Source organism: Ambystoma mexicanum, chromosome 7q (assembly GCF_040938575.1).
Source record: "Ambystoma mexicanum isolate Mex_15411 chromosome 7q, UKY_AmexF1_1, whole genome shotgun sequence".
Classification (NCBI taxonomy): domain Eukaryota; kingdom Metazoa; phylum Chordata; class Amphibia; order Caudata; family Ambystomatidae; genus Ambystoma; species Ambystoma mexicanum.
Window position 1 is genome coordinate 628,645,537 of NC_090941.1, and position 27,362 is coordinate 628,672,898.

At 49.4% G+C, this 27,362-nt stretch overlaps 1 protein-coding gene across 1 annotated transcript in view; it reads left to right on the forward strand.

Moving 5' to 3' along the window:
• Positions 1-27,362, forward strand: part of N4BP2L1 (NEDD4 binding protein 2 like 1) — a 299,334-nt gene that overhangs the window by 223,347 nt on the left and 48,625 nt on the right. The window contains exon 3 of the mRNA XM_069639264.1: positions 12,194-12,282. Coding sequence (XP_069495365.1) covers positions 12,194-12,282 — 89 coding nt within the window. The remainder of the gene's footprint in view (positions 1-12,193; positions 12,283-27,362) is intronic.

The window sequence follows — 27,362 nt, forward strand, 5'->3', positions numbered from 1 at the left end:
TAAAATTGAGATATAAAAACTGGCTAAAAAGTCGGCGTGCAGCGATGTATCAGAAGGACAGTGATCATATCCCTAGGGTACTTGTTAGCAAAAATAGTTCTCAGATATGGACGTTGCTGAGATCGGCAGGGGGATCCTCAACTCCCCCTGCAGACCAACCCAATCCAGGAGAAAGCATGGATAGAGTATTTTCAGAATGTCTACGCTACCCAACTTTTGGAGAGGAGAAAGGTATACAATTCGGAATTCTTGGCATTCTACCCTCGAGTTAGATTTGGAGGATAATATTGGAATAATTAAGTAACACACAGACAGTTTCCTCGTTGTTGAAATTGGGGTGAGTGTATCTCCAATGTGTTTGAGGGGGGACTTTAATGTTTTTATTTTGTTTATAGCACATACCTAGCTCGAGAGCTGCAGAGCACTGTCCAAAGTGTGAGTAGCCGGCATTTGTGCTGGCATCTTAACAGCACAGTACTGTGAGGTCTGTGCATCGGTATGTGCATCCATTGGAAGTAATGTCCTTAAATGGTTGCAATGCAAATTTCCGACTTCCTGAAAGAGACATGGCGTCATTCCGAGTCCGGCAGTAACCCTGCCAGTGCTACCGTCAGGTTGCAGCCAGATTCGGAATAACTTACTGGCGCCTGACTTCCCAGTGCCACTGGGGGATTACAACCCTGGCGGCCCGGAAAGTCAGCCGCCAGGAAATTGTAATTCCCCATTCCCATAGAGTCCTACAGGACTCTATGGGAATGTGGAACATGGAAGTACCGGCACTGTTGTTAATGGTGCCGCTGCATCCGTGACGGTCTGCCTACCGTGGCAGATGTGTCCGGCAGGGTCGGAACTGTCGGGCATAGCAGTTCCGGCATGCAGACCTGTAGTATGCCGATCCGGAAACAAGGGTTCCCAGTAAGCTTACCGGCACCGTCATTTCCAGACCGGCATACTTAAAATGAAGACCGTGTGCTAATTATAAATAAGGGATTGAGTTTTGTATCTTTGTTTCAGGGGGGAGGCTAAGAGACAACTTAACACACTTTGAAAATGTTGGCTGTAGTTGGGGACAGACAAATGTTTAAATCTTTAGAATATATAAAACCTAAGTGGAAGCTTTTCCTTGACCAGAATATTGATTTATTCGAACAGAGCCCAATGATCTAGACTTAACACTTGATGAGAAAGCCTGGTCCAGAATTCTGATGACCTGTATCCAAAACATACTGTTGGTATCTTCAGCCAATAAAACTATGGCATTTCAATCCAGGGGTCACTAGTGCTTGCTGGTGATATAATAGTTAATTTATATAGCGCCTATAAACAATGTGTTTCAAAGCGCTTCAAGGCAAGGGAGGGAACAAGGGAAAATACAATGACATTCTTACAGGCCATGAACAGTAAGGATTTGAAATTAACTATCGTATTCGGCCTGACGACATTTCTGGTAAAGCCGGAGAAAAACAAAAGGTGAGGGAGAGGGGTGCAGAAAGGGAGGGGAAGAACAAAACAAGCGACTATATTACTAGGGCTGACAACAATTCAGATAGTGCTGGAGAGGGGTTGAGGGGGGTAAGGTAAGGGGGTTGAGGAGACAGATGAGGTTGCTATCATACTAGGTCCAGGGACAATTCTGATAGGGTAAGTGCATAGAAGAAAGTAAGGTGAGGAGGGGAGGAGATAGAAAAAGGGAGAAAGGGAGAGGAGAAGAGAGAGAGTAAGCAGTCAAAAAGAGTGGAGAAGCACAAAGGGGCTGGTTGAAATTTGGGATGGGGCAGTGGAGAAATTGGGGATCACTACCTTTCCGTCACCATTAACCCCCATCTTCAATAATGGGGATTTCACCCCGGGGATGGAAAAGGGGGCATTCCTGAAGTGGGAGAGCGGGGGGTGCAGGGTCATCAGGGATTTATTTCGAGGTCAGAATGTGAAATCCTTTGAAGAATGTAAACGGGAGTTCAGGGTGGGCGAGGGTGAACAGCTCAGATACTTTCAGCTCAGACATTGGGTGATATCCACAGAGGTTCGGAGGGCGGCAACTCGTGATCTGACACAGTTCGAACGATACCTCCTGACGCACGAGGGGTCCAGAGGGTTGATTTCGGACCTTTGCAGGCTTCTGGAGAGTGCTGGTCGGACTATGAAATGGCCGTATATGTCCAGATGGGAGGGGCGTCTAGGGACAGGAATGGAATGGAAGGACTGGGAGAGGCTTTGGAAATTGATCCCGAAGGTGGCCAGGGCCGCCCAGCTTCAGGAGGCATGTTATAAGTACCTATTCGTCTGGCATTATACTCTGGCTCGCCTCCATGCAATATCTCCAACAACACCCGGGACATGTTGCAGGGGTTGTGGCGAAGAAGGCACGGAGGCTCACACTTGTTGGGATTGCTAATATTAGACCTTTCTGGAGGGTTATCTCTCAAGCGCAAGACCAGGCGTTTGGGGAAGGCACGAGTCGGGACCCTCGTGAGATTCTATTGGGAAGGCAGCGAGAGTCGGGGGCAGAGGGGGCGACGTTATAAGGTGAAAGTTGGCTTAATTCTAGCAGCGATGGCTCTCATTGCCCAAAGGTGGAAGAGCCCCAGGATCCCAAAGGAGCAGGACTGGTTGAGGAAAATGTGGGAGATTGTATCGTTGGAGTGGGCTACGTTTGCGTTTAACTGAAACCTGGGGAACTTTGCAGCGGAATGGGGAGAGACCTTGGTTTACTTAAAGGGAGAGTTCCGAGAGCAGTGTAGGCCCCATAGACTCAAACTGTTGGAACTGCATGTCTAAGTTGCCAGATGAGAAAGGGACGGGGGAGGAGGGGGTTGCAGGCGTGGGTGAGGGTGGTGGGGCAAGTTTGTGTTTTTTTGTAGTTTTTTTCTGTTGCTTCAAGTTATTAAAACAATAAAGAGAAAAAAAGAGTGGAGAAGCAAGAGGGGAGAGCGAATACAATTGCAGAGGTCATTAGTAACACATAATGTTGCAAGCCAGGATATTAGATGAAGATGGTAACAGCATGATTCAGGGCCACCATGAGTACAAGATGCAAAGGAAGTCCAGCATGAGAGTTGAGAAAGGGTGACGCACAGTGAATCAATGAAGTCCATAAAAGTCAAATCCAGCAATGGCCACAAGACAGTGATGGTGAAACCAGAATGTATCAGGACAGACTCCTGCAGAAGTAGGCTGGAGGGGGAGTTGAGGGCGAGCAGGGTAGAAGAATCAAGCAAAACAGGCAACACCTGCGTGCGAGAAGGGAGGGGGGCACAAGGGAACATCACAGGGGGACCAGAGTGGGTGGGGATGACCTGTGTGGACAGAGGGAGTAAACACATGTTGGTGCATGCTTACCTACTGTCTGAGCAGGGATTCGGGCCCTGGATCCTCCTGGTCCAAACAGGTCTAAACAGGAATTGCCCTTTTCTTCATCAGCCCTTCGCTTCTGACGCCCGGTTGAGAGATGCCCTTGATCTAAGAGTTAAGAGCAGGAAGGAAGAGGCAGTGCTAAGAAGGTGGGTGGGGCTTATGCCAGGTGACCTAGATGCACTTGCACCTGCTCCACATCTGCAAAGGAAAAGAGGCTGGATTGCTCCTTAAGTAGGGAAAAAGACCGGCAACCAGGAAGGCAACAGGCGGAGGGTGTGGGGGGCCTGCTAAGTGGGGGAAAAAGGGAAGGGATGTACATTACTTTATATGTGGTGAAACTATGCAAGGCTTAGATGCTTTTGGGATAATTTGGTAGGCTCAATCAAAAAGATAACTATCTGCTCGGCTGAAGGCAGTAATGCTTCTTCCAAGTCTCCTAGTGGAGGTAATTTATCCTTTGTTTGGCTTGAAAGGAAATATCTCACAGTTGTTGATGGCTGCTAAAAAAAACAAGTGATGCCAGTGAAATGGAAGGTGACACATTCATCTTACATGTTTTTCTTACCACAGTGCGTTTGAAATAGTTTAGCTTGTGTAAACGTTACTAGCTCTTTTAAATGTAGCCACAAAGACATGCCTCAACTATGTGCTTAAGGGCAACATCATGACATGCACAGCCCGATACCAATCACTGGGCCTTGTGGGGTCTTGGTACAGAAACCAAAGGCTGTGCATGGGTGTCTGATCATTATCATGGGTACTCAGTTCCTGACCCTAAGATGTTTTGCACGGTGCTATATCCGTTTGCTGACGGGTGTTTTTTTCAATGGAAGTTTTACCAAACAAATTCCTTCTAGAAAATGAATTGACATTTTATTTTTATATTGCGGGGGTAGGCTGTTCCCCCACCAAACCCCTGTCCCTTGATTTTAAACCCTATCGAACCCCGTCACTGCCCTTATTATCCCCTCTTACCCCATCTATATTTCAATGAGTTTTTTCGATGGAATTCTTTCAGTACAATTTCTGTAATCAGCATCGTCAGTGGTGAAAGATCATGGAAGTTGTAGCTAATACTTTTGGAGGCCCATGAATTTAGTACCCAGTAGTGCAGTTTTGTACCTAATGATTATTGGGTGGGGTTCTTCTTGTCCTTTTGCCATGTGATGGGGCAGTAGCCAAGGTTTGACATTTGGGGCTAAAAGCAGGTGGTGGGGATATCCATGGAATTCTGGTTTGCTGTAGAATATTGCTAACATTTTTAAACATAAAACAAAAACTTACATTCAACACTTTTGTAAATCCTACAAGGCAAAATAGGTTAATATGTTTCTACGTCTAAACTAGAAAACAAAATCTGGTCTTGGTATACACAAGCACCTTGGCTTTGAAGAGAATTAAGCTTTGTCATTTGCACAAGAATACCATTTGCCTAGAGAGCTGACCGCAATGGCCGCTCCTCCCTGAGCGCTCCAGTAACTCCTGAATGAATCCTGATAAAGATACGTTCCGAAAGTGCATCCTCACCTCTTTTCAGCACAGGCGATCGACCAAACCCTCAAGATATCAGCAAGGAGTCACCAGCAAACAGACACTCCCAAACAAAAGAGACTGAACTTGTCCAGCGGTGGAGCGACACTAGTCGGAAGGTCCCACCGCCTCAACGAACAAGATCAAGCTGAAACAAGAGGTGAGTGCGCCGACCGCCCGGCCCCCATGGCTTTCCCCTGCAAGGCCCGGGGGCTAAACAGAGAGTGAACTGATCTGAAACCTGCATCAGCCAACGGCGGGGCTGGGCGACCTGGGTCTGCCGCCGGAGACGGCTCCTCTGCCCATCCTCTCACAACAGACCCTGACGGAGACCTCCACCGGGGGGGCCCTCGACAGCTCAATCCACCGCCCACACTTACTGAGAGGCCCGGATATAGAGCCTGCTGCATCCCGCTCTGCTCCCCTCCGCCCCCCCCGCCGACAAAGCATAAAAAACACCACAGCGACATAAACAGGCAAATCATCCACCATATACGCCAGAAACGCCAAGCACCCAGAAACACGTGCCTCCCCCGAGTAGAACAGAATCCAACCATCGGAACACATGAGCTCCACAGTGGAGATCCCTGATCCACCACAAAACTAAACACCACCCTCCAACTGGAGATAGTAAATTACAAGTTACCAATCTCCCGCGACTGGAGGCAGTGGAACGCTGGAGGAGGGGACAGTAAAAGGACATCAACACAAGGGAAAAACATTGACCCTGCTTCAAATCCAACACCTGCTCGCCCTGCTCTGACCAACTGGATAGATAGCACCCCACCAGCGCCTGGCCTGGACCAATCAAGGAGAACAGCAAAGCCACGCGAAAACAGCCCACAACTCCACTCGAGCCAGATTTCAGACCAGCTCAAAAACTCCCCCATAAAACCCTCTACAGCACTCGGCCCTCAGCCTAGAAGCAGACGCAGCGGACCGTCCCTGACAGCTGGAACCCTTCCTACACTCCCAAGCGGCACCACGTTCAAATAAAAATGGGGAAAACAGACAAATCCCAAAGAAAACTGGCCTTTGAACCAGGTGCATCCAATAAATCCTTGAAAATAACAGATCAAAATGATTCCCCATCCGCAGAGGAAAGCCAAGAGGGGGAACTCCCCCCAGCATCTATAGATATCAGGGAAATCCTCCTTGACTTAAAAACAGGAATTGGCAACCTCGACTCCAAGCTTGACACCCTATCGTCCATGGTAGACCTCCTACAGCAACACCTTGACAAACAAGGAGACAGGCTAGACTCAGCCGAACAACGGGTCTCGGATCTTGAAGACGGCACCATCTCGCTCACAGTCAGGGTGTCAACACTGGAAACCCAAATGAAGACAATCATAGCAAAGAATAAAGACCTCGAAGGCTGCTCACGACGCAACAACATTAAACTGGTCGGCATAAGAGAAAACCAACCCCTAGAGGAGATGGAAGAATTTGTGGAGAAGTTGTGCACAGAAATGTTCGGAATCACAGCCCTATCGCATCTCTTTGTGGTGGAAAGAGCGCACAGAATAACATCCGGCCGGCCAATCCCAGGTGCACCTCCACGTCCGATCATAGCTCGAATCCTTAACTACAAAGATAGGGATACAATATTGCAACTGGCAAGAGAAAAGGGAGACCTGCAGTACGAACGAGATAAGATCCAGCTCTATCCCGACTTCTCTCCGGCTGTGCAAACACTGAGAAGATCCTTCGTAGGCGTCAAACGCCATCTACAAGCCAATCACATGACTTACTCCATGCTGTACCCAGCGAAATTGTGTATCCAACGAGATGGGAAAACACAGTTCTTAAACTCACCGGACGAGGCAAACTCCTTCCTCGACGAACTAGGCTGCAGGCAACCGGAAAACATACAGATATCACACAAAAGGGATCGGGCCAGAAGAAATCCACCATGACTCATGGGCAGCCTCACCCTCCACCGCTCTCCTAAAAAATAGAAAGATCTCACACAGGAACACAAGAACAGATGTATTTCATCAGGAGCAAACAATCTCAGTCCGGCGCTAGCGCCCCAAGCACAGCACCTGACCCTAACATGACTAGGTGGGAGGGAGTTATCTACGGGCAAGATGGGGGTTGCCCATGTGCAGGTGGGAAGTTAAACGCAGTTATGGGGAAGCACAGGAAACACAGGAAACCTTGCCGTCACCGACCCTCCGGCTTTACTCTCGTCCACCACCCCGAACAAGATGAATCCACACAATCCAAGTTCCGCCAGCATAACCGCCTACCACGCTCCAGCAACCAGCGGAGAGTAGAGACTAATATGACCACAACCACCAAAAACCCGGCCCACACCCGGAAAAATAAAGCCATCACACACCTATGACTAACCTATCCACATGGAACATCAGAGGGGGCAACCAACCAGCTAAAACACGAACAATATCCCAATACCTCTGCAGACACCAGATAGACGTGGCCATGATACAAGAAACTCACCTCCTCCCCAGCGCTGAAAACAACTGGGCATGTGAATGGGGGTGCCACATGTACTTTTCATTATACTCTTCATTTTCAAGAGGAGTCACCATCCTAATTAACAAGAAAGTAAACTAAAGATTTATATCCTCGGAAAAAGACTCAGAGGAGAGAGCAGCACTCCTCGTACGAGGAACACTGAAAGGCAAAGGAACTGGCCTAGTGAACTCCTATGGACCGAATTCCAACAGTGCCAATAACTTCAACTGGGTGATGACGCAGTTGGAGACAGCCTGATCGGCCACGATCATTTGGGGCGGAGACTTCAACACCCCACTTGATCCTGACAAAGACAAATCACAGAGTAGCAAGACTGTGCCGTCCAAGGCCAGCCTCCAAATTCGGGAAATCTGCAACGCATACAATCTAACAGACATCTGGAGACATACCGACTGGGAAACTCAAGATTACTCATTCCATTCATGGGTAAACAATAGAGGCTCACATCTAGACTACTTCCTGGTATCGACTCAAGCTCAATTTCGATGGGGGAACTGCCAAATCCATCCGAGGACACTATCAGACCACTCCGCTGTCACCCTCAAATGCATCCCAGATAACAGCAAGAAACAAAGACCCCAATGGAGGTTCAAACCCGGATCCCTACAAGACCAAGTCTTTGCCGACGAACTACGCAAAGAATTGACCTCCTTTTTGGCGATAAATCAACCATCAGTCACGTTCCCCGGCATACTCTGGGAGACAATGAAATGCTACATTAGGAGGATATGCCTAGCGAAAGAACAGGGCATACTGAAACTCATCAGAAGAGAACTGGCCGCCAGCGAAGCGAGGTTGAAAGATTGGGAGCAAAAACACACCCAATCAAAAGATCCCTGCTCCCTGGCCGCACTAAAAGCAGAACTCAATAACCTCAGGACACTAGCAGAAAGGGAGATAAAGTTCCTATCCCAGGGGTACAAAATCCGGCAAAATGCAAAGGCCAGAGACCTGGGGCCCTACTGGCTCGACTAATCGTGGCAGAGAGAAAAACCTACGCACGTGGAGCGGGTACGAAACCAAAACGGAGACCTAGTGCATACAGAAGAGGAAATCCTTGAAACCTTCCGCACATACTATCAAGAACTCTATATCACCAAATACACGGCAAGCCCAGGAGAAATCACCCAATACCTAGACAACATTGAACTGTACTGGACAAGCAACGAGCTGAGAGAACCATTAAACATTCCCATCAACATCGAATAAATCCTTGAGGCGATAAAAAGCCTCCCCACGACTAAAGCTCCAGGACCCGATGGTCTGACTGGGGAATTCTACAAAGCCCACGCCCAGCTCCTTGCCCTGCTCTTACTGCGAATGTTTGAGGAAGCTATCGAAACCGAAACACTACCTCCAACCTGGCGCCAAGCGAACATGATCCTCCTCTACAAAGCAGGAAAACCACACGAAGACTGTGGCTCATACAGGCCAATATCCCTGATAAATCTGGACAATAAAATACTTGCCAAAATCCTAACCACCAGACTCCTCCCGCTAATGCCAGGCCTCATCTTAGCTGATCAGGCAGGCTGCATACCCGGACGCAACACCTCCTTTTGGATAAGAAGAATGTTCGGAGCGATGGCAGCAATTGATACCGAAACACGGCCAATAGCAGTACTGCTAGACGCTGAAAAAGCATTCGACTCGGTCGAACGGCCCTTTATGTTCGAAGTCCTATGCCGCATGGGATTGGGCAATTATTACCTCAAGCTAGTGGCCCTCTTGTACAGAGACCCAACCTCCATCATCACTATGAGAAATACCAAATCCTCAGAAATCCGACTACAAAGAGGGACCAGACAAGGATGCCCGCTATCAGCAGTCCTATTCGCACTATTGATGGAACCCCTGGCATCCGACCTTTGCTCCTGTCATCTTAAAAGAGGTCTTTCCATCCGACCCCACAAATTCGTAATCTCCCTCTACGCAGATGACATAACTCTCTTCATACACAACCCAGTAGAGAACCTAAACCCAATCATGTGAGAAGTCATCAAATTCGGCAGATTTTCGTGACTGAAAATTAACCACTCAAAATCCATCATATTCCCCCTAACCAAAACAACAACAAAATTCACAGACGATTTTGGGTTTAAGTGGCAATCATCAAGAGTCAGATACCTCGGTATCTATCTATCCGGATCCCTCTCAGCTATCATGCAAGACAACTACGGAACACTTATGGAGACACTACGAAACAAAATAAACAGATGCAAACTCCTTCCGCTCACCCTATGGGGCCGGGTCTCCCTGGTCAAGATGGTGATCCTCCCCAAGCTCCTATACCTCTTCACTTACATCCCCATTCTGCCACCACAAGAATTCCTGCAACGCATCCGACGCAAGATACTCGACCTGGTATCGGCCGGCAAAGTAGCCAGAGTGGCATACGCTACACTAATACAACCAGTAAGGAAAAGGAGGCCTGGCACTCCCTGATCTGGAAAGATACTACTGGGCCGCTCAAGCTCAATTTTTAGGACACTGGTATGCCACCAACTTCATCAGACCACATGTCCAAATAGAACGAGCTGTAGCATCCCCCTTCTTACTCAGATCGACAATTCTAGGGAACCTTCACGTACCACACACTTCACTCAACATTGTTCAGGTCACACACGCAATCTGGAAAAAGATGGTGCAAAAAAGTGACATCCAAATCAGGTTCTCCCCCCTAATTCCAGCGAGGTTCATAACAGGAATCCCCCTAACAACCGAAAAGACCTACCTAAAGTGGACAGCCAAATTGCACATCCAATCACTTGAAGACAGCTTTGTCGATGGTACATTCATCACTCCACAACAGGCCAAGGAAAAAGGAAGCGACAACGCTCTGGATCTATTCATCTATTTCAGGCTACGCCACAAATCTCAATAACAGAAGAAGACTGGTTTTACATTGTCAGGCAAACACAAAAAATCTCGCTAAACACACGCTACAAACAGATCCACTTTAATTTCGTCCACCAAACATACTGTACGCCAGCAAAACTACACTCGCAATGGCCAACATCTCCAGCAGCATGCGAAAGATGCAAGACACCCAAAGCAGACTTTCTACACCTGGCGTGGACATGCCTAGGCATTGCACGATTCTGGGAACTAGTGCTGGAGAAAATTTCAGCAATAATTGGCACGCAAATAGATACAAACCCAACCCTAGCACTTCTGGTGCTCACCAGAAATCTCCCGCCAGGTGACCGCAAACTGGCGGACCTACTTCTGGTCCTGTAAAAGAGAAGAGTAGCAATGACATGGGGTCGGGGGCCACCCCCAGTCTACAAAACTGGCTGAAAGACGTGACGTATAGCCAAGACACAGAAACAAACTTTATAAAGACACTACCACTTCACACATGGCCAACGGCCATTTGGGCCCATACATTGCATATCTGATGTTGACCACAGACTCAATATCACCACAGAATGCATCGCTGGAACCGGCGCCCCGAGATGGCGTCATTACCACGATCGCTGCCGGCGGACCATAAACGAAACCTGGCCATGGCAGACCCACTAGCCGCAAGTCTGGGGAAGTGGATGGGGGAGGGGAGGGTGAAGTGGGTGCAACCTGTGCATTGTTAGTTATAAGTTATGTTACTAGAAAACGAAAAATAAAGTTTAAATTAAAAAAAAAGAATACCATTTGCTTAATAGGCCCCTTGTACTTAATAGAAACACGTGCCATTTCAGGTCTAAGAGGAATCATGGATCTGCAGGAAAACACTACTTTCAGGATATTTAAAAGAGCGAATGCTATCGACAAATGCCGATTCATCGTGGATTGCAACTCTATAACAAACTCCAGAGGAATTTCCACTATGCACCATATCTTTTCCTATTCCAATAGCTCATGAAATCATTCCTTATAGAATGGCTCCACATTTTTAAAAGCTCTCTCTATAGGAGCAGGCTCTTGTCTGAAATATTGAATTTATGAAGGAACCCTTGTGAGGTACTATCAAGAGACTTGGACTGCCCCCTTCTCTTTGGAACCAGCTGCCGTGGCGCCTGAGGGAGGTTTGTTCTCACTCAATGTACTGTTTGCATGTTTTTCCACTGCCTGTCTAATTTCCCATTTGTGCTGTTAGACTCAGGGCTTCGCTGTGATTAATGGCATAGTTTTGTAGATTCTTACTTTTCACCCAGTGAGAGTTGACCCGGATATGCACAATTTTATTTTGGTTTCATGGACACATTACACGCTCTTGTACTAGTTTTATTTGAATCTTGATCTGCTTGAAGCTGTTTTGTATTTGATGTGTTCTATTCTTTTAAGGTTTTCTTTTTGATATGTTCCTTTTTTATGTATACAGATTCAGCCTTGATGATGGACTATCTCTGAAGTGCATTGGACTCACTCAGATCTGTTATTTTAGCTTATTTTGAAATGTATTAAAATGTGGAATCATCAACAGTGCTAATATGGTATTTCAACTTTTGTTATATTTATAAGATGCTAAACACTTGATTGTATACTCAAATGTTCAGGTCACTCTAACCTATTTAGTGAGCATGCAGCATCCAGAGAGACTCTTCAGACAACACATACTATATATCTAGGGGCCCTTGGACCAGGGACCTTTTCTCTGTAGTGCTCCATACTTTACCTACTTTACCTTGTGCTTTTGAACCACAAGAAACAACAATGGTGCCCACCCTAGCACTGGTACAGTTTTGTAGATGGCCGTCCCAACACAGTAAATCATTTCTAGTTTCATACAGCCTGGTTTTTAAGTTGACTAATGTGATTTTTCAAATGATGCGCTGTTTGACGATTACTTAATATTACATTGCAGCAAAGAGAGCAATGAAGAAAGGGAAATCCCCAATTATTATTGACAATACCAACATCCATGCATGGGAAATGAAGCCCTATGTGCTTATGGTAATATTTGTTTCTTATCTTGACATTTTAATGTGCTTTTATAGCATGTCATGGTTTGTGCATGAGTGAACATTCTAAACCGAAATTTAGGTTTTTCTCGTTAATGCTATATTGTAAATTTAAAAGAAATGTTTCTACTTTGAAGTAATAGCACATTTTTGAAGTACATACATGTTTTTACTCTAGATGTTATGTAGAACTTTCTTGTACATTTAGATGTGGCATTTGGGCAACACTTAAATACTTTCATCATTCAAAATGGACTTGTCTCGTGAAAATGAATATGTAGAGAGTGAGCACCCTTCATCAGACAATGCATTCTAGTTAGTGTAAGAAGGGATTCTGACAGGATTTTGGCATTTTTAATATACCTTAGTTTATCGATATTGCTTTAACCTTGATCACTCTAAACTCTCCTCACCACAGTACCTTCAAACAAAAGTAGATCCGTTTTTACAGATTATTCACCATTCACAAATGGGACACATCCATGTAACAGATTTGCAACTTACACTGGTTCCCTAAGCCTTCACGCTATATTGCTTAGTCTTTTGCCATTGCTGATGATTTATCCTTGAACAGGTGTCTGCATCCCGAGGCTCTTCAGATGTTTTAGAATTCTGCTCCCATTAACCCTCACCCTGGACTATGCTGGCTAGGGAGGATCGGAGTTATAGTGTAAAACAGCTGCAGAGGCAAAGGTTACAGACCCCTGTCCTAGAAAGCCGGTCTTCCCTCGCTTCCAGGCTGGCAAGTAAAATATATTCATAACTTTATAGTTATTAAATGCAAGAGTGGTTTATGTAGTTCTCCAGCATGGGGTCTGGCATGGATTCACATGCTCATGAATATTCCCCGTCGTCAGGCCGGGAATCCTCGATAAAGAATAAAAATCAGTATGAGTTTCGTTTCTGATCTGTCTTTCTTAGTAGTAACCAATCACTGATCCCTGGGTCATACTGCCCCCAGCCAATGACTGCCCTCTACCTAAGCCCCTCCCCTGGCAGCCATCCTCAGATTTTTACCGCACGTTCAAGTGTTGGGAGTCCTCGTGTTTTAGCTCTCGAGCTTTTACTGCGTTTCCGCGTTTTTCAGGAGATATTTTTCATTTTTTCGGTTAATCAAGCCTCAAGCTCCACCATTTCTACTTCTGATAATGGGGACCCGTTTTGGAATTCTTCTACGAGTTACGCTTCTTGGAGGATTCCAGAAGATCTGTGGCCTACCTCAACGGACATGGCCCAGGACAAGGGAAGCTCGACGCCCGGATCCAAGCTGTTCAGGAGCTGCCCAGGATGCGGATTGCAAAATGTTTTCAAGGAGGACGAGCATTCGAGATGTCTCTACTGCCTTCATGAGGACAAGATGCACGTGGAGAAGGACTGTGCGTTCTGCAAGAACCTTTCGGAACGGACCAAGCAAGATCGCTGTTTCCGCCTCGCCGCCTGGCTGGAGAAGGGCACAGCAGGTGAGAAGGCGAAGAAAAAGTCTGAGTGGTCTTCTAAGTCCTGTGAGGGCGCCCCGGCGACGGGGGCCCAACAGAAGGCCAAGCACCGCGAGTCCGCGGGCACCGGGAGCGCCGAAAGGTCGGGCTCCTCGGCTGCCAGGCAGGGCATGACTTCCCCGGCACGATCAACCACAAGCCAGCCCTCTGGTTCGGGGAAGAGGAAGTCTGAGAACCCGGGTAAGCTTCTGGAGAGGCCCCGGTCGATCTCGAAGGGAGCCGAGGCGGAGCGAGGCGATGACCCTCCCCCCAAAGCGAAGGCCCAGGATGCACCTAAGGTGGTGAGGGCCTTGATCCACCCGGCAAAGGCCTCTATCGAGGTTGTCGCAGCGGCCCTGGCGAAGCCGGCAGAGGCTACGCCAGTGGAGGCGGCCTCGGGGCCCAGAGTTTCCCTGCCACCGCGGAGGGAATCCTCTTTCCAGACCATCGTTAAGACCCCTGTGAAGACCCTGGCGGAAAAAGAGGGGGGGGGGCGGTGGCCATTACGGACTCGGATTCAGCCTCCGAGGAGGATCCGGTGGAAACCGTGAAAGGCCTCAACGAGAGGTTCATAGGCCTCAACGAGAGGTTCGAGAATGTTCGATCCCGGGGAAGGTTCCCGCTGATGTGATCGAAGATGGCGACGACGAGGGCCCAGTGGAGCAGCCATCCCATTCGTCGCAGCCATTACCCGAGCCCCAGGATAGCTTGGCGGCCATTTTGTTGGCGATCCAATCCTTATGTACTGAGATAAGGACGAGGTTACCACGGACCCCGACGGAGGATCCAGAACCAGGCCAGTCAGGAAGCCCTCCGAACAAGTGGAGGAGAGTCCACCCCGCTCTGCCCCCTTCGTGCCTGTGAGGCCTGTGGACCCCTCATCCCCCTCACCGGACCCTCGGGAGGATACGGCGACGGATACAGCGACGGGGACGGACGACGACGGCGGCGATGACACAACGGACATCCCGTCATCACCCCCCCTCAGGCCTCCCCGCCCGACGAAATTGGCTCTTTTCACGCCATGATAGCCAGGGCATCCGTGCTCTTCCAGCTCTGACCTGAGGAACAGAAAAAGGAAGGTTTTCTTTACCAACGACGAGAAGCCAAGAGAAAGACGGTCCTCGCGGTGCCGTTGCTCGATGACATCTGGGGCGAGGGGCTGCTATCCTCACGAACCCTTCCACGACACCCGCCAAGAGGGACAGGTACGAGAAGAAGTACTGGGTCCCCGATGCCGCCCCCTTGTGCCTCAGGGCCCAGCCCACACTTGACTCTGTCGTCTCGGCAGCGGCCAAGAAGAAAGCAGCAGGTGCGGCGGCTTCAACTTCCACTTCCCGCCGGACAGCGAGGGCAAGAAGTTGGACTCCACGGGACGACGAGTCATTTCGTCGGCGGCGACGACGATTAAGGCGGCCAATGCCTTAGCGATTGTGGCCCGTTACGACAGGGAGCTTTGGTTCAAGATAGCGCTTCTGCTAGACTTCCTACCGGATGACAAGAGGGCGGAGGCCCTACAGATTCTGCAGGAAGGAGAGGTGGCGTCGGATCACACCATAACGGTGGCAACGGACATTGCTGATACCAGATTTCGCCAACGGGGCAATGGGGTTTGCCTTCGACGAAGAGGATGGCTTAAGGCGACGGACTTTCGCCAGGACGTCCAGACCAGAGTGTTGGACATGCCGTTCGACGGCAACAACCTGTTTGGAAAGACGGTGGGTGAGTCCCTCCAGGCCATCAAGACAGACACGGAAACAGCCCGAGCCCTAGGAGTCCTTCAGCAACGGCAGCCCTTTCGGAGCTCTGGAGGCAGACAGGGAGCCTCCAAGGGATCCAGCGGCGGCTCTTCTACTTAATGCCAGGCGGCCCGCTCCTCGTCCCAGGAGGCCTACAGAGGCCGCGGCAAGCAAGGAGGGTCTTGCTGCCGGCGGCAAGGAGGCTAAGGCGGCAAGGCCTCTTCCAAGCAGGACTGAACCGGCCGTAGCGTCGGGCCCCCACCGAAGCACCCCGGTGGGAGGCCGGCTGACGAAGTTCGTGAGCGTGTGGGAGTCCATCTCCACCGACTGTTGGGTGCTGGACACCCTGGCCTGCGGACAAGCACTGGAATTTCAAAAGAAGTGTACTCGCATTTGTCCCGTGGCCAGGAAGGAGAATCACGTCCCTCAACTGCTGTTGGAGGTAAGGGCGATGCTCAAGAAGGGTGCCATCGAGCTCGTCCCCAAGAGGCTCCGGAGTATACTCAAGATACTTCCTCGTCAGAAAGAAGACAGGTGGTTGGCGCCCCATCCTGGATCTGCGTTGGTTGAACAAGTACATCAAGGCACAGAAATTCAGGATGGTCACCCTCCAGCACATGCTGGGACAGCTGGAGGAGGGCGATTTCCTATCGTCACTGGACCTGGAGGATGCTTACTTCCACATCCCCATTCTAAAAAGACACAGAAAGTTCCTCAGACTCGTAGTCCAGTGGCGTCACTACCAATTCAGAGCCCTGCCGTTCGGATTAAAGTCGGCACCCAGGGTGTTCACCAAGTGCCTCGCACCTGCGCCTGCAAGGGATTCACGTCTACCCCTGCCTGGACGACTGGCTAATCCGTGCAAGTTCAAGAGAACTCGCCGTCGAACACACAGCGAGGACCGTCCGCCTGCTCCCATCTGGTCCCGTCGCAGGTGGCACTGTTTCTGGGAGCGAAGCTCGATACAGTGAAGCGATTGGCATCTCCGTCGGAAGAAAGGACGAAGGCCATTTTGGGCAAGGTGCAGCACCTGTTCGCCACGGATGTGGCCAGATTGAGGTCCATCAAGTCCCTCCTCGGGATGATGTCCTCATGCATCTACCTTGTGCCCCTTTGCAGACTTCGGATGCGTCCGCTACAAGAGTTCCTCGACGCCTGCTGGATTCAAGTGGCGGGCAGCTTCGAAGACAGGATCCCGCTCGACAAGGAGTTCCGTCGGGCGATTCTATGGTGGGGTGCCCGTGCGCCCCTCTCGGCAGGCATGGACTTTCAGGCCCCAGCGTATCAGGAGACGGTAACGACGGACGCCTCCCTGGAGGGATGGGGGGCCAACACCGGAGATCTCCACGCAAGAGGCCTCTGGCTCCCGGAGGAGAGGTCTCTTCACATCAACATCCTGGAGCTATGAGCCGTGTTCTGGGCGCTCAAATCGTTCCTTCCGTCCCTCAAGGACAAAGTGGTGAGGATCTTCACCGACAACACCACCACAATGTTCTACATCCGGAAGCAGGAAGGCACCAGATCCCCAGCCCTATCCAAGGAGTCCCAGGATCTGTGGCACTGGGCCGTCGCCCAGGGGATATTTCTGGTTCCCTTCCACCTGGCAGGAATAAAAAACACCATTGCCGACTCACTCAGCAGGGAGCTGCACTCGTGCCACGAGTGGGAACTACGCCAGGGCCAGGTGGATCAGCTCTTTCAAAGGTGGGGCAAACCCCAGATCGACCTGTTCGTGACGGCGACGAACTCCAAGTGCCAGAGGTACGCCAGCAGGTTCGCCCAGCCGAGGAGCATGGGCGATGCTTTCTCGTTCCCTTGGGAGGGCCTGTTCCTGTACTTGTTCCCTCCGTTGCCGTTGCTGCTCAGTCTCATCAACCAGCTTAAGAGGTCCAGGTGCAGGATGATCCTCGTCGCACTGCCGTGGCCGAGACAGATCTGGTTCCCGGACCTTCTGGACTTGTCAGCGTCCCCACCTATCAAGCTGGCGACGGACGCGGATCTTCTCTCCACAGAAGGAGGCGCCATTCTCCATCACGACCCGGAGTCGCTGAACTTGCAGGCTTGGCTCCTGCAGCACTAGGGTTTGGAGGATACGATATCCCGGCTGACTGCAGAGAGATTCTTGCAAAAGCCAGGGCGTCCTCAACTCACAAATGCTATGGACATAAATGGAAGAGGTTCTCTGTCTGGTGCCGTGCACAGGAGGTTAACCCTCTGCGGATTACGGCCCATCAAGTATTGTCGTACCTATAGTCGCTGGCCAAAGCTGGACTGGCTCACGCTTCCATCAAGATACATCTGGCTGCCATTTCCCGATACACCAGAACTACAGGACGGGCATCCTTGTGGTCTCATCGCCTGGTGAAGGAATTTATGAAGGGACTATTCTGATCGTTCCCGCCAGTGAAGGCCCCTGCCCCGGCATGGGAGCTCAACGTGGTGCTGACCAGGCTCATGGGGGCCCCATTCGAGCCTATGCATTCGGCGCCGTTGAAGTTCCTGTCGTGGAAGACAGCATTTCTTGTGGCCATCACCTCCGCACGACGAGTGGGAGAGATCCAGGCCCTATCTTGCAAGCCTCCATACTTGACTTTTCACGACACGAGGGTGGTGCTGAGGACGCACCCCTCCTTTATGCCCAAGGTGCCGTCGGACTTCCACCTCAACGAGCCCTTGGTGTTGCCAGTTTACTTCTCGTCGCCTTCGTCTCCGGCCGAGAGGACTTTGCACTCGCTGGATGTGGCTAGAGCGCTGAAGTTCTACGTGGACCACACGAAGAGTTTTCGGAAGACATCACAGCTGTTTGTGAACTTTGAACCTGTGAATCAAGGGAAGGCTCCATTTCCATGTGGCTCTCTGGCTGCATCATGCACTGTCACCGGTTGGCAAACCGACCGCTGCCCGGCCGTCTGAGAGCCCATTCGACCAGAGCGATCGCTGCTACCACGGCGTTCCTGTCTGGTGTGCCCCTGCTGGATATCTGAAGGGCTGCTACGTGGAGGTCGACGCACACCTTCACGAGATTCTACTGTGTCGATCGGGACTCCAGAGAGGAGTCCAGGGTCGGCCAAGCAGTGCTGCGCAACCTGTTCGCTTAAGGTGAGCCTGGTGAGGAGGTAAGAGATGCTTAATGTTGAGTTGTTGTATTGCTTAATGTTGAGCCTGTTGCCACCTCCCGTGGTTGTGCATGTGTATACTGCTATGTATTCTTATATTCATGAGCATGTGAATCCATGCCAGACCCCATGCTGGAGAAGGAACAAGTTACTTACCTGTAACTGTTGTTCTCCAGCATGGGTCTGGCATGGATTCACATGCGAACCCTCCCTCCTTCCCCTCTGCGGCTCTTCACTTGGTCATACTGCCACTTTACGTGCTACCAAATCTGAGGATGGCTGCCAGGGGAGGGGCTTAGGTAGAGGGCAGTCATTGGCTGGGGGCAGTATGGCCCAGAGATCAGTGATTGGTTACTACTAAGAAAGACGGATCAGAAACAAAACTGATACTGATTTTTTTTCTTTACCGGGGATTCCCGGCCTGGCGACGGGCAATATTCATGAGCATGTGAATCCATGCCAGACCCATGCTGGAGAACAACAGTTACAGGTAAGTAACTTGTTCCTTGTCAAGGCATTTTCGGTAACATTATTAAAAGACAGTTATTGTGTAGTTCCTTTAGTGTCACTTATCCCTAGTCACTTCCCAAGTGGTAGAAACAGCTATTGTTTTTTTTTTTTTTTTTTAAACTCTTTATTTCTCATTTTCAACAATATTCAACAAGCAGTATCATCATCATAAGTCATTGAACTGCAAAATATACAATAGCAGGAAGCAATACAGCAGAATTTCATACCATGACCCCATATCCCACCATATCAAAATGTAAAATTAACTTAAAACCAAACCAGATATATCAAACAAATAACAACAGACAAACAAGACTACACAAAACAACCACATAAACAACACAATTCCCCCCCCCCCTATATGTAAAGTACCTGAAAGTAAACCATTTCACTCCACTCTATAATTCAACCTAGCATTATCCATAAAGGTCATTAAAACTCTCCCACATTTCATCATAAAGTTCTGCCTTGTTTTGTTTACTAAACATAGTTTTTTCAAATCTTGATAAAGCTCTAACATCCAAAATCCACTCCTCCACTGTCGGCTTTTTCCGTGTCTTCCAGACCTTCAACACTTGTTTAACCGCCACCAACAAAACTTTACGCACCCCGCACAATATCACCCAACTTACATTACGCCCACCACCATACGACAGGAATATAACTGCTAAGGGATTGCGTGGGTAAACAACGTCCCAGACCTGATCAATCCTGTCAATAACCTCCCTCCAAAATCTTACCACCCTTTCACAATGCCACAACATATGTAACAGAGTACCCTGTTCTTTTCCACAACCCCAACACAAATCATCATCAACTAAACCCAATTTGCACATACGTGTTGGAGTCCAATATATTCTGCCCAATATCCTTTGATGTATGTAGCGTAATTGCAAATCCACTTTGGCTGTCGTCGGCACTCTCCAAATCTTATCCCATTCTTTCAATGTGAGTTCCCTGCCCAACTCCTCCGTCCATGATAACCTCAACTTTTCCCACGAGTCCAACCATTGCCCATCCAGTTGCATAAACTGCATAAATGTAGACACTTTTTGAAATCCCATTTCCAATATATCAAAATTCTCTGGCTTTTTCAAGAATGGAGCATCCAACATTTCTCTCCGTTCCAAGAGTAAAGCTACCAACATTTCATATCTTCTCAATTCCCTGTCCCTCAAACCAAATTTCTCAACTAAACTCCCAAAAGGTACCACCCCAGCATCATTCCACACATCGCCAATAATCAAAACTCCCCTCTGAATCCAACTCTTCCAAGTCAGTACCTTATTATTATACTGCAGACCAGGATTATGCCAAAGTGAAGCCTCTTCATAAAGATATAGTCCCTGACCAGTACCTATAATCCATGACGACAACGCTTCTTTGGTAGCTAACACCGATTTCAAACACCGTACCTTCTTAGGCAACTTTCCAAAAGAAAACAAACCTTTTATATCATAAGGCAAAAACCGCTGCATCTCAATTTGTACCCACCACGGTACCCGGTTCAGGTCTACACCAGTGTAATTAGACACTTTGTTTAACAAAAAACCACTACAGTAGTTTTTCAATACCGGGTACCCAAATCCCCCATCTTTAACTTTCCTGACCATAATGTACCGGGGAATCTTGGCTCTCTTCCCAAACCCCCACAAAAAATCCTGAAACAATCTATCTACACGTGCCAATGCTCCCTTTGTAAAATGTAAAGGCAGAGATTGAACAACATACAGAATCTTTGGCAGCAAAATCATTTTAATAGCATTAATTTTGCCCCAAAGAGTCAGATTAACACGTCCCCATCTCATAATATCCCGCCTAAGAACCTCAATGATTTTATCCACATTATAACTTACTAACTTTCCAAAATCTTGAGTAATATGAATACCCAAATATTTCACACTAGAATATTCCCATTTACAATCCCACCCCAGCAGCTGTTCACATCCAGGTGAAGCCCTCACTGGAAATACCACCGTCTTATCCCAGTTGATCCGATACCCAGATAGCTTACTCACCTCTTCAAAGACCTCCCTTAATAGTTGACCCCCTACAACAGGGTCATTCAAGACGACCACCACATCATCCGCATAAGCCAAAGCCTTTACTTCCCCTTCTCCCACTGCAAACCCTCTGATACATCTCATCTGACGTATATATGCCAACAGGGGCTCCAACACTAAATTAAATAACAGTGGCGACAAGGGGCAACCTTGGCGAGTGCCTCTAAACAACGGAAATGACGTAGAAAACCCCCCATTCACCCACACCTTTGCCGAAATGCCATTCTGAAGAGCTTGAATAGCCTTAAGAAAGAAAGGACCAAAACCCAACTTCGACAGCGTATAATTCAGAAAGCCCCAATTCACCCTATCAAAGGCCTTCTCGGCGTCTAAAAAAATCAACAAAATGTCCTTTATTTCCGAGCCCGGCAAACTCAAAATATCTAACAGTGTTCGAATATTATCATATCCATACCTTCGCTCCATGAATCCTGTTTGAGAACGCTCCACTAAATCACCCATATATTTTTTAAGCCTTACTGTCAGTATTTTCGTAAAAATCTTCAGGTCTACATTAAGTAAGGAGATAGGCCGATAATTATTGCACTTAGTAAGATCCTTTCCAGGTTTCGGGATCACCGTGATGATTGCCTCCTTCATGGAATCACATAACCTCCCCTCCCTCAAAAAACAGTTATATAATTCACACAAACTCGGCGCCAACACTTCACAAAATTTCTGATAAAATTCTACCGTCAAACCATCCATCCCCGGAGATTTACCCTTATTCATTTCCTCAATTACTGACAAAACCTCTAGGATAGTAATCGGTGCCTCCATAAAACCTTTACCTTCTTCAGAAAGCACTGGGAGTTCAATTTTTCCAAAGAATCTATCAAAATCACCTATTTGTGGTGCAATATCTTCCGTATACAATTTAGCATAAAAGGAGCGAAAACATTCACCAATTTTACCTTTCTTAATCTCCAAATTTCCAGACGCATCAACAACTTTTTGGACATACACCCTCTCCGAACAACTCTTCAATCTACTTGCCAACAACTTCCCCGCTTTATCCCCCTGCTCCCAGTACTTTTGCTTCATGTAATACAATCCCTTCTCAACTTGTGAGTCCACCTCATTTTTTAATATCTCCTCAGCATCCAAGATCTTAAGTCTAATATTCTCTTCTCTCGAGAAAGCATAATTTCGTTGTAAGTCTCCAAGTTCCTTTTCAAGCTCCACCAGTCTGGCTTCACCCACCCTACGCATTCTTGCAGTCCAGTTCATCAGTTCCCCTCTAATAGAAGCCTTAAAAGCATCCCACACCACCATGCTGTCCGCCGTGCCCTCATTCATCTCAAAGAAATTTGGTATAAAGTTCATTAATGCGTCAGTGGCATCTTGATTTTGTAACACAAAAGGTTTCAACCTCCATCTACTAGGTCCTTGCCTTCCAGCGAGCAACATCAACTTAGCCATTACCATTGAGTGATCCGAAATGTGTCGTTCTCCCATAGACACCTCATTTACATTCTCAATTAAACTATCCGACACCAACATGTAGTCAAGCCTAGAATAAGAATTATGCACTGGTGAATAAAACGAGAACTCCCTATCCCTCCAATGAAAATGTCTCCATGTATCTACTAAATCATATACTTCCAGGAAGTCCCGAAACTCCTTACTTGATTTCTGTCCAGTAAATTTGCACATCGAGGACCTATCCATTTTGGGGTCAATCACACAATTAAAATCCCCTCCCAAAACAATCATTTCACCTCCCATATCACCAAGCATCTTCTTCAGTGAGTCAAAAAAGACCCTATCCCCCGCACATGGCCCATATACTGATCCAACTGTCAACAACATGCCCTCACATTTAAGACCAAGAAACAGCTATTGTGAACGCGTAGCAGCGAGATAGATACATCCATTTACTATGTGTAAACACAACGTTTGTTGAAAGTATTTTTGTTACATGAACAGTTTGGAGTGAGAGACCCCAAAGGACGACACGCATAGAGAGAAATGTACAACAAAGGCGGCGCTCTGGGAATATGCAATGTTAAATGGGGAGCAATCCTTATGAAAGACATCAATCAAGTTACTGTTACATAGTTATTACCTCACCCCCCCTGACTCCGCTCAACACATTCCTCACTTCATGAAGGGCTCTGACCTTGAACAGCCTCTTACCTTACCTAATTCTAATCTGTCTTCTCTTTCTCTTTTTACATATATAAAATCCCTCCATCCGTACCCACTTCCTGTTAGACTGGACAGCCTTCAGCGAGGCAGGGCTGTTGCTGATGGCCAGGAAGCACAGGACCTGATGTGGCACTGTTGCGGGCATCAGTGAGTGGGCTCTTAGGAGCATGGACCCTGCAATGTAACCCACTCAAAAGCATGACGAGTAGGAACTTTAAAAGAGTTAAGCAGGATGACCTCAATAAATGCCTATGTAGTATTATGGAAAATACTACAGATTCTGACCCCACCCCCCATATACTCTGGTAACAAAGTATGACCATGATTTGTTGGAAATGCTTAATAAAATAGCACCTATGAAGATTAAGATGGTCAGGGATTGGCAGAACCATTGTAATTGGTTCGCCTTGTTAAGCTTAAGCAAGAGAAGAGGAGGGCTGAACTTAACTGGAGTAAAAAGAAGACCGGGGAAAATAGATCTATCAGGAAGTACATAGAGAAACAGTACAGAGAAGGGATATTGGAAGCAAAGAAAAATATTTTTAAAACTTTGATGTGCATTGGCATTTTCTTAAAGAGATACATACTCGCAACGTAGACCATAACAATCACCTACCTTCTTTATTTTCATTCCTCCTCCCACCCCCGTCAAGTTGCACCACCGTGACCATTCAACATTTAAAATGACAGAACATAGGACCGGTTACATAAGGCCGAATTACAAAAGTTATTGGCGGTAAGGGTTTTGTGCAAAATCCACCACTTCCCCTACCGGTCATGCGCGACATTGGGAAAAAGAGTGCACATCCCCACGGCTATTGAGCTAAAAAATCAAAGTTTCAGTTTTTCACCCCCCCATTTCGACACAAAAGTTCCCCACTCAAGCTGGAACATTTCCATGCGGTCATTAACCACCGCTGACAATTTCTCATACAAGAAAAATATCCCATAGTTTGATCATCCAATCATTCTTTGAAGGCGAGGCCTTATCTTTCCATTTCTCCAGCATGGGGTCTGGCATGGATTCACATGCTCATGAATATTCCCCGTCGTCAGGCTGGGAATCCTCGGTAAAGAAAAAACCAGTATCAGTTTCGTTTCTGATCTGTCTTTCGTAGTAATAACCAATCACTGGTCTCTGCGTCATACTGACCACAGCCAATGACTGCCCTCTACCTAAGCACCGCCTCTGGCAGCCATCTTCAGATTTTTACCGCACGTTCATGTGTTGGGATCCTCGTGCTATTGCTCTCGAGCGTTAGTGCTATTTTTTTTCACGTTTTTTCTCAAAAACTTCGTTTTTTCGGTCAAAAGAGCCTCAAGCTCCACCGACTCTCTATCCGATCAACGGGGACCCGTGTCGGATTCGTCTGCGCCCCTCAAGGGTGAAGATTCGTCGAGCTACGCTTTTGGAGGACTCCAGAAGTTTCTCAGGCTCGGTCATGGCCCAGGAGAAGGGAAGCTCGACGCCCGGAAAGCTGTTCAGGGTCTGCCCTGGATGCCAGCTGCAGAACGTCTTCAAGGAGGACGAACACTCTTTTTGTCTCTACTGCCTACATGAGGACAAGACGCACGTGGAGAAGGACTGTGCGTTTTGCGGCAACATGTCGGAGCGGACCATGAAGGACCGCCATCAACGTCTCGCCAACTGGCTAGAAGGGAAGAGCCCGTCCGGCGAGAAGAAGAAGAAGAAATCTGAGCGGTCTTCTAAGACCTTTGAGGACGCCCCGGCGACGGGGGTCCAACATAAGGCCAAGCACCGCGAGTCCGCTGGCACCGGGAGCGCCGAACGGTCGGGCTCTACGGACGCCAGGCAGGGCGCACCCTCCCCCGCACCATCAACCATGAGCCAACGCTCTGGGTCGGGTAAGAGGAAGGCCGAGCACCCGGCGAAGCTCCTGGAGAGGCCCCGGTCGAGCTCGAAGGCCCCATCGGAGGGGGAGCGAGGCGGTGTCCCCCCCCTCAAGGATAAGGCGGTGAGCGCACCTAAGGTGGTGAAGGCCTTAATCCATCCGGCCAAGCCCTCTATCGAAACTGTCGCGGCGGCCCTAGCTCAGCCTGTGCAGGCTACACCAGTGGTGGCGACCTCGGGGCTTAGAGTCTCCCTGCCACCTCAGAGGGAGTCATCTTTTGTGCCCATCGATAGGACCCCCGTGAAATCCCCCGTGGGGAAGAAAAAGGGGGGGCAGGGCGTCGTCGTAGATTCGGCCTCAACCTCGGATGAGGAGCTGGTCGAAGTCTTAAGCCACGGCCTCGGCGTGGAAGAAGACCGACCCGTCGGGATGGAGGGTACCGACGGGGCCCCTGATCGCCCGTCGGATTCCCCTCTGCCAGCGCCGCGAGACAACTCGGCGGCCATTTTGTTGGCTATACAGTCCTTATGCTCAGAGATAAGGACGAGACTACCGTTGCCGACGGAACCTCTCCCGTCGGGGGACCCAGAACCGGGACCTTCTGGGGTTCCCCCTACCAAGAAAAGAAGGAACCACCCTCCGCCTCCTTTTCAGCCGTCGCGCCCCTTCCAGCCGTCATCCCCGTCCACCCGAGGGGATGATACGGGGACTGACACGGCAGCGACGGGTACGGACGACGAGGATGTACCGTCGTCGCCTCCCACCAGGGCTTCTCCACCCGACGAGATTGGATCGTTCCACTCCATGATCACCAGGGCATCCGAGCTTTTTCAACTCTGCCCTGAGGAGAAAAAGAAGGAAGGTTTCCTTTATCAGCGGCGCAAGGCCAAGAGGAAGACGGTCCTCTCAGTGCCTCTATTGGACGACATTTGGGATGAGGGCCTCACCCTCCTCAAGAACCCTTCCACGACGCCAGCTAGAAGAGACCGCTACGAGAAGAAGTACCGGGTCCCGGACACGGCCCCCCTGTGCCTCCGGGCGCAGCCTACCCCGGACTCCGTCGTCTCCGCGGCAGCCAGGAAGAAAGCGGGGGGGTGCGGCCTCCACATCGACTTCCCCACCGGACGGTGAGGGAAAGAAATTGGACGCTATGGGACGCAGAGTCATCTCGTCGGCAGCGACGACGATTAAAGCGGCCAACGCCTTGGCTATCGTGGCCCGCTACGACAGGGAGCTCTGGTACAAACTGGCTCCCCTGCTGGACTTCCTGCCGGACAAGAGGACAGAGGCCCTGGAGATCCTGCAGGAAGGTGAGGTGGCTTCGGACCACGCCATTACCGTTGCGACGGACATCGCCGACACTGGGTTCCGCCAGTTGGGCAACGGCGTTTGCCTTAGGCGGCGTGGATGGCTCAAGGCTACGGACTTCCGTCAAGACGTTCAGACCAGAGTCCTGGACATGCCCTTCGATGGGAACAACCTGTTTGGCAAAACAGTGGACGATTCCCTTCAGGCCATTAAAGCGGACACTGAGACGGCCCGGGCCCTGGGAGTTCTGCAACAACGACGGACGCCCTTTCGGAGCAGCGGAGGCAAGGGCGCCTCCAAAGGTTCCGGCGGCGGTTTCTCCACCTACCGTCAAGCGGCCCGCTCGTCGGCTCAGGAGGCCTACAGAGGACGAGGCAAGTCTGGCGGACCCCGCCGTCGTCGCCAAGGAGGTCAAGGCGGCAAAGCCTCGTCCAAGCAGGATTGAACCGGCCGTGGGGTCGGGCCCCCACCGAAGCACCCCGGTGGGAGGCCGGCTGGCGAGCTTCGTCAGCGTGTGGGAGTCCATCTCCACCGACCGTTGGGTGCTGGACGCCTTGGCCCGGGGCCACGCGCTCGAGTTCCAGAGAAGGTGCCCGCGCGTCCCCCCCGTGGCCAGGAAAGAACTTCACGTCCCTCAACTTCTCCTGGAGGTAAAAGCGATGCTCAGGAAGGGCGCCATCGAACTCGTCCCAAAGAGGCTTCGGGGCTCCGGAGTTTACTCGAGATACTTCCTCGTGAAGAAGAAGACGGGGGGATGGCGCCCCATCCTGGACCTGCGACGTCTGAACAAGTTCATCAAGGCGCAAAAGTTCCGGATGGTCACCCTCCAGCACGTCCTGGGTCAGCTGGAGGAAGGA